Source organism: Symphodus melops, assembly GCF_947650265.1.
Source record: "Symphodus melops genome assembly, chromosome: 13".
NCBI lineage: Eukaryota > Metazoa > Chordata > Actinopteri > Labriformes > Labridae > Symphodus > Symphodus melops.
This window is the reverse complement of record NC_136703.1, coordinates 22,539,044-22,546,956: the sequence shown is the minus strand read 5'-3', so window position 1 is coordinate 22,546,956 and position 7,913 is coordinate 22,539,044. Positions and strand designations below refer to the sequence as shown.

Below are 7,913 nucleotides of genomic sequence, written 5' to 3'. Positions count from 1 at the left end.
ACAGCCTCACAAGAACTACAGGCGACTGTTTTGTTCACATCTGATGGATGAAAGCATCATTTCATTAGGTTTGAAACCACTGCTTTGGTGCAATTCTTAAGCAGATTTATATTAAGATGATCGAGAAAAAAAAGGCATAAAAAGATGTCGGACGTCTCATACACACTCGCAGCACATCCTGTGTTACAAAAAGAAACTAATGTAAATATAGGCCACAAAACAAAGGAGTGGATTAGTGTTAAAAGAGCAGGTGCACATACACAGATCAGCTTCAGTCAGTAAAACTTAAAAAATAATAATATAAAGACTAAAAAATGTCATACGATTGCATTTCAATGACATAAAAACGTGTTCAAGAATCTCCACATTAGTGATTAGCAGTGCAGTAGCTATTGCGTACCGACAAGACGCCCTCCGACACTTTTCATTCAGTCATCGAGAAACATCTCCGTGAAATCCCGTTTCTCAGGATGGCAGGCAGGGAAATCAGCGACGTGTAAATCTGTGACATCAGCACCTTTCAGGGATTAAATATGTATCCTCACTACAACACACCCCGTTTTTCTTCATGGTACAGTACGTATACACACACGGCATCCTCTCTCGCAAACGATGCACGAATGTAAAGTAGACTCAAACTCACACATGCACACTTTACACATTGAACATAAAATATACAAATTCAGGTTGTCTTCAATCTGCTTCATAAATTAGTTACATCACATTGTTTTGTATAACTACTACTTTCTCTGACTCTTTAAATGCTATTTTCTTCACATGAGATTCCACATCACCCAGAATCCCCTCTTCCTTTTATTGAGGGAGATGTTGTATCCTAACTGGAGAAGAATCACATTTCTTTCACTCAATATATATATAAAACAAAAACAGACTGCCAGGACTTCAAACCAACAGCATCTAATCCACAAAAGACACAAAGAAATAGAAGTAATATCATAGGCATTGTAACTACAAGTAAACTAGGTTTTCGTTGATGAATGGGGCGCATTTGCAGGAGCAGCCTAAGGAGAGCGAGAGCAACAGCGAGCCTGCTGGTCAACGTTGGTTGTAACTTTGTAACAGCAGAGCGTGCAGCACTCACTGCCCTCAGATCTTCGTTGCTTGATGCTTAGTTCGTAATGTGCATACAGCTCGAAAAAGCAGCAACTTCGACGCTCTCTCCCTCTCTTCCGCAAATGCATATACAGTACACATAAACAAGTATTTCCAGGATTATAAGGTCTATCTTCAGCGGAGGCCTTCATTTGGTTTCCCAGCAGAGCGCACGTTTGCTGTAATGGAGCCGGATACGTTTTTCAAACACATCGGCTTCCTGTGCACTGCAGAGCCATTATTTGATTAGTGTGTCGATAGCTTCATAACTCCTCCCCCCCCCCCACCCCACCCCCGCACCCCCCCTCCAAAAAAAAGGAGAAGCTGATGTCAGCTTTAACAAACTGTGTTTTCAGTTTGCTGCGTTGGAAGTCAACGGAGCAATACTTGACGTGTTCCCTCATCGACAAACTCCACACAAATGTTCGGAGGGGTTTTCCATTAAGGCCGCATCCACCACCCCCAACACAACTACGCACAATGCTGCCTTGTTACTGCATCCTTATTACTACAGGGGAGTGATCTGCATGTGCTTTCAGCTTCCTCCCTTTCTCGTGTATATTAATACTCAATCTCCTACGAAAGATTGCAACCTGTAATCATTCTCGTCATGATAGCAGTAATTAATGTGAAATATTTACTTTTTTTTTTTTTTTTTTTTCCATCTTAGATGAAGCAGTTGTGCAAAATATCTGCAGCGAAGCGAGATCTAAACTTCGGGAGGAGGTGGAGCTACTCCTCCCTCCATGCAGGAGCCCCGTTGGCACTGGTCTTGAGGGAGGCTCTGCAGGGGACTCGAGGGTCTCTCCTGACGAATCTCCACATGTGGCTCTGAGCACAGATTCTCATTAGTCAAAGTTTTCCCCGAGCCCTCCCTGCAGATTATCTCTTCACGGTTACCAACCTTCTCCTCCTCTGCACCTTCTTGTTTCCTCTGGTCACACTCCCCTCCTCCTCCTGACTCTGCTCCTTTCACAAAGCACCCCTCCTGCTTGGCGTTCTCTGCTCTGTGCAGGGTCTCGAATGCTGCGGGCTCAATTGGACTAAGTTGATAGTAGAGCAGAGAGGAGGAGTCTTTGAGGAGGTCCGAGGGACTCTCCTCCTGGTTGTCAGTGATGCAAAGCACCGTGGCCCCTGTAGGAAACGGCCCCTGCAGGAGGACCTGTTCTACACCGGGCACTTCCACCTGCTCTCCTCCCATTGCAGCAGGCAGGAGACAGAGAGGCTGCTCTGCAAGCCCGCCATCGAGCTCCTGCACTGCCTCCCCCTCTGCCTCCTCCCGCTCCCTCCTCTCTTGCTCCTCTGCACTCTGCAGGTGCAACACAGCCGTCTCGTTCTCTCGCTCCAGGATGTCCTGCTCTGCCAGGAGATCCTGAACCTCCACCACAGTCTGCACCTCGCTCTCCTCCAGCTCAGAGTCCAGGCCGGTGACAGGGGAGAGGTCTGGGGAGTTGGGGCAGGTGGAGGAGGGGGACGACAGCAGGTCAGAATCGGCGTACTGCTCCCCGTTCCCTTGTATGAGCATCCTCCTCTTTTCTAGGTCCAGCTTCATGATGGTGTGCAGGTAGTGAGTTCTGACGCGGAGGGGGTTGAACTCGATGCGGCCCGCTGCGTTACCACAGCCGTCTCGAGAGCAGCCGCACGGGAAAGCCATTCGATCCACCTGAAAGAGAAAGGATACAAAGATAGGGTCTTATTTCATTCTCATAGGAATGTAGGCGTTTGGTGCCTACAGGTGTTTTAGAACGGTTAGGGTTAAGGTGGCATTTTTATAAACCTGTTGTTTATAACATGTTGTTATGCACAACATCTGGAAAAGAAGTAGTATTTAAAAATCGAAGCCGTTTAAAACCTTGTCACACTGACATGCTGATGACAACATGCACAAGATATACAAGAATCTTCATATTCTGTTTCCAGGGGCGTGTCCGTTAGAATACATTGATATATGAATTATTGGTATGAATTTGTGTGTATTGTATGCTGTTAATTTTTCATTGCACTGACAGATCATTGTTGGAATGGCTGTAATAATTCATAGTTTTTATTTCATCAATTCACAGAGACCTAAAGTTGACTTTTAAATCCTTCACAGTCATTACAATGACAGGAAGAATCCTTTTCACAGCAGACATGTTGACTAATAATGTCATAATGATGATGACTTCGATTCAACTGTCACACTGAGCCGTGACAATGAGAAAGCATTCACAAGACTAAGAACCCTGAAGATGATCCAGCTTAATGGAATTCAGCCATCGTTAATTTTATGAGGAGGAAGATTTTTCCGGAATAAGGCCTGTGGGAAAATAAAGCACTCATTTGACTTGGCAGACATTTAAATTCAGCAGTGAAGTCAGATTTCAGATCTCTTCTTGTGCACAGACACATGGACCTTTTGGACGTTCTTACCTGGCACTTAATCCCAGCCTGGCTGCAGCCACAGTGGCGAGGGTCGCAGTACAAGCGACAGTCGCAGCCGCACTCCTCCCTCGACACCCTGATGGCTCTCAGCTCGGCTTTCTCCCGAGCGTCTATGCGGGCGATCCCAGACGCTCGGAGGAGGGCTCGGCGACGCTTCGTGGGCAGAGGCTGGAGGAAGAAACAGTCATCCACCTCCACGCCGTCCACGTCCAAATCCTCGTCCGAAACGTCCTCCAGAGTCAGCAGGTCAGCCTGAGCGCACTCCACTGTGCCGTTTCTCGTCAGCTGTGGACGACAGAGTGTCGATCTGTGTGAGCTGTACACAATAAGACACTGAAACCCTTATTAGAAAGAGTGATGGTCTGAAAAAGATCCAACTGTAGCTTCATCATGTCATACTTAGACTTTGTTATTATTATTAGAATGAAAGCAGGAATGCTGCAAAGTAAAGGTACTTTTTACTAAATAATTCTATCTGCTTATAATTGGCTGCAGCAGTTATACAAATATATACACTTTTGAATTGTTAACAATGATGCATAAAGGATCCTTATTTTGAAAAACCCTGCTGTGTTTTGCGTACACCATGACATATACTGTTGATTAGGAGATGATGAAGGAAAGTAAAAATACTTATCAGTCCTAAGTAGTCAGACGGTCGAATAATGAATGTTGGAGAGTTTGACCTCTTCGGGCTTGAAACAGTTATTCCGTTCCTTTTTCAATTCAAATAAATCTCACAGCTTTATTTTAGAAAATCTGTCTCTGTTGGAGCTGATAACACCTCTCAAGACTCGTGAAATGTGAGACGCACTATCACAAGTCAAAAGCAATCGGATTATGTCAAAGTGAAAAGCCGAGTACAATAAACAGCCTTCAGAAGGTGAGCGGAGTAAGATGATAAAATGCTAAATGCTTTTCGGATAAGTCCAAGATTGCATTTTAGAGCTGTAATATATGTTGTGCTTTATTAATATTACTGTTCACATCAGCTGACTGAGAGACGTTCTTTCACTGCCCCGCTCTCTCAGCTGCTATCCGAACGTTACCTTCATCTTGCGGGCGTTGAGCTTCTCTTGGCGCAGGTGTTGGCGTAAGGTGTGTCGGTGGCTCGTCTCCTGCTCATGAGCGAACTCTCCCAGCGTGTAGCGTCTGATGGAGGAGTGGTGACGAGCCATGCCCAGGGAGCTGCCCCCCTGGCTGGGCACGCTGGTGAAGCCCTGCCGCCGGGGGAAGTAGTACACCGTCACCACATCGAAGCGTACCCGCTTTCCCCCCGGTGACGGCTTGTGCTGCCTCAGGATGGAGGTGGCTGAGGGGAAAAGGGGAAAGTTGGGAGGAGATGTTACTCATGATTAATTATCTGTAACAGCTAATGATCCATCGAATGGGTCTTAAAGTGTATTGCCTTGTGCCTTCTGCTGTTCCTTACGGGTGAATGCGGTGCTGGAAGGGGGGTTGAGGCTGTCGCAGCTGTCAGCGCTGTCACTGCTGGAGATGTCATCGTCAGAGTCTTTAGGTGTAGAGAATGGAGAGCCGTTGTCCACCTCTTCATATCTGCGTTTGAGGCTGAGGGGCGAAGCTGCCTCCATGGAAACTCGCTCTCTGAGGGCACAGAGGAAGACACGTTGAGCAACACAAAGGATGTGAAAAAGTAGATTCACAGTGAGGATGCCCCCCCCCCCCCACACACACACCAAAAAAGACAAATAAAGAAAGAATCATCATGCGCCTGTTGTCAGACATTTGATTCAAACTGTTCCTGTGAGGTCACTCCTGAGCACAGAAACCAAAAGATGACATCAGCAGTTTGCTCCTGTCTCTTTTCATCTGTATTCCAGCTCCAACATTTTTTCCCTCTTAACCCCCCCCCCCCCCCCCACAATATTTCTCATGAAATCCTACATAGAAATCATCGGGTCTGCAAACATCACCATGGCAACTAGCACAGTTTATCCAAAAAGCCTTAAAGCAGATGCTCCTCAGACTTTTTATCTGATGCATTAATCTGCACAACGGGGATGGATAATTGTCAAGGTAAAGCTGACCGACCTGAGAGAAGAGGGGATGTGTGTGTGTGTGTGTGTGTGTGTGTGTGTTGGAGGGGGGATGGATATGTCTCTCCCAATGGCTTTGTATTTGAACTGCATCACACAAAGTGTGATACTTGCAGGGGCAATCAAATGAAATGACTTCACTTTACATGTGTAAAATTCTTTTGTTCTTCAGCTGGGCCTGGGATGACACATCAAATACCACTGACAGCTACACGCTGCAGCTTCTTTACTAAATGGGACAGCTCAAAATGAGGCATTTTCATCAGCCAAATTTGGGGTTCTAAAAAAGGAAAATCCAGCCTTTACATTCAGAAGGATATCTGATTGAGAAGATTACATGTAGTTTCTCAAGTTAAACAGAGAGTTGATGTAGTGGTGATGATATATGAGCTGATCCTGGAGCTGACTTATACACACTCTATCGTAAATGTAATGCAGCAGACATAATCGTTCAGTGCAGTATGATTTTGCCAAAAGCCTTCAGCGATGAATGAAGACATTTTTAAGGGAACGCTTCGGGAGTTTCTGTAGTTTGTGTCATTATTTGGTCGAATCAGTTGGAACAAAAATAATGCAGTTTTAATGTATATGTTGCATTAATGTCATTTATGGAATAATGTGTCAAACTCATGGACAAATGTTGGGTCACTGTTGTTAGTTTCAGAATGAGTGAGGCTTTTCTCCCTGCTCTTTTGTCAAGTGTCTCCAGTTAACACATGTTATGAATTGGCATTATGTACATACAGATTAATTGATTGATGAGTCATGCAGGGCTGTGTAGGGTTTTTCAACATAATCAGAACTACTACATTAGTATTGTGAAGCCTATGAGCTATGTCTTTGTCACTGTGCAAACATTCAGGACACAGCAGATAAATACTGCTACATGTGAATATTGATCGTCCCGTTTGAGATGAGAGAGGACACCGTTCAGTGAAGATGCTGGTGGGGTTAGAGCATCAATGTGAACCACCTGGGACTCCGGTAGAAATAGGGCGACTGGAGCAGAGGCTGGATTTTGATAGTAGACTCATTTCTCTTGAGAAAACCACAGTGATCTGTCCTGTTTCTTTAACATGTAGTTAGACAGTGACAGCCTGCAGTGTTCTTTCTGTTCTGTCTCCTACTCGGTGTCTTTTTAAAAAAAAATATATATATTTCAATGATGTACATGCAGCAACGGACCAGACTGTGTGTTTGGGGGGTGGGGGGGATTATCAGTGTGTAACCGGCCTCTCTATTCTCCCATTTCTTACACACACAATGGCAAATCGCCCGGTTAATGAAATACTAAACCCTCTTACCTGGGGCAGAAGCAGGGACCCTAATCCAAGCTGGTTGGTTGGTTGGTTGTTTTCTCTTCCCAATGTGTACTTGCACATCAATCTTTCAACGCCCTTTGAGATGACTTGTGCCAAAAAGAACCACAGAACCCTGAATTAAAAGATCCAGACTGCAAACGTGGAGACCTGGCTGAATTGTTGCGTGGCTGCCAATTTGCACTCTCACACTTTTCTCTGACTATAATAAGGCTACTTAGGCTCCATGTTCATTGTTCTACACACACTGCCTGTTAGAGCTGAGTAAATGTAGCATGCCTCTGTATTTAAAGAGATAGGAAAGGGGCGTCATATGATTAGCTGCCACTTGTTTCCACACATTCTCGGTTGCAGCTTGAATTATTGAAACAGCCGAATGAATTGTCTTATCTTGGAAAAGCTTGCGATGGAGAAATCCGCTGACATCTGTGTTGGTTTATCTTTTTTTTTTTTCCTCACCGGGGCGGCTCCAGTCGGCGGTGCTTACTTGGTTTTCTTCTCGCGTTAAAGCGGGCAGGCTCTTTGGGTTTTTTTTTTTTAATTTAGAGTTGTTGTCGAAATGTTGCAAATGTCCAAACGAGAAGACGTCTTTCCTCCCCGCTCCGCCCCGGCCCCAGGTTGTTACAATGTAACAATGGAGGAAGAAATTCTTCCCCTGTAGCCGTATATATACTTATTGTGACATCACAGGCATGCCCTGCGCCGGAGCATGCTGGGAAATGAAGTTGACCTCCCTAATTCAGGCTTCCTTTGTTCATAGTGTGCAGAAAGAAAATGTGCAAAAGTGAGCATTATCAGGGCACAGATGTCTTAAAAAAAACACACATTAACCTTAAGTCAATATTCATTCATAGTTTGTGACATCATCATTTCTCTCGCTAAAGCTGGTTTCCATGACAACTAAATGACTGTGCATGTTTGTAGTATTCTTTAACATCTATCCAGCAAAAGGATGCTCTATTAAATTAAATAATCGCTTTCTTTGGACTTTAACACACAT

At 44.9% G+C, this 7,913-nt stretch overlaps 1 protein-coding gene across 2 annotated transcripts; it reads right to left on the bottom strand.

Annotated features, from left to right (window-relative positions):
* Window positions 1-1,428: 1,428 nt before the first annotated feature.
* On the bottom strand, window positions 1,429-7,912 carry csrnp2 (cysteine-serine-rich nuclear protein 2). Of its 2 annotated transcripts, none has more exons than XM_079360017.1 (5): window positions 6,899-7,912; window positions 4,946-5,142; window positions 4,587-4,849; window positions 3,526-3,822; window positions 1,429-2,776 (listed from the first exon to the last, which is right to left on the bottom strand). In XM_079360017.1, exons 2-5 carry the CDS (start codon window positions 5,127-5,129, stop codon window positions 1,823-1,825), a joined length of 1,698 nt encoding a protein of 565 aa, XP_079216143.1. In that variant the 5' UTR covers window positions 5,130-5,142; window positions 6,899-7,912; the 3' UTR covers window positions 1,429-1,822. The 2 variants fall into 2 exon arrangements, with proteins under 2 accessions (XP_079216143.1, XP_079216144.1); XM_079360018.1 differs by having other exon boundaries at window positions 4,970-5,142; window positions 6,899-7,911.
* Between the last annotated feature and the right edge of the window lies 1 nt (window position 7,913).

Bases quoted from the DNA above. Each gene is read 5' to 3' on its own strand.
- csrnp2 (XM_079360017.1), bottom strand. From the start codon at position 5,129: ATGGAGGCAGCTTCGCCCCTCAGCCTCAAACGCAGATATGAAGAGGTG. The intron at 4,850-4,945 runs GCAATACACTTT...TTTTCCCCTCAG, and splicing joins GGAACAGCAGAAGGCACAAG to CCACCTCCATCCTGAGGCAG. The intron at 3,823-4,586 runs GTAACGTTCGGA...TGTCGTCCACAG, and splicing joins TCAACGCCCGCAAGATGAAG to CTGACGAGAAACGGCACAGT.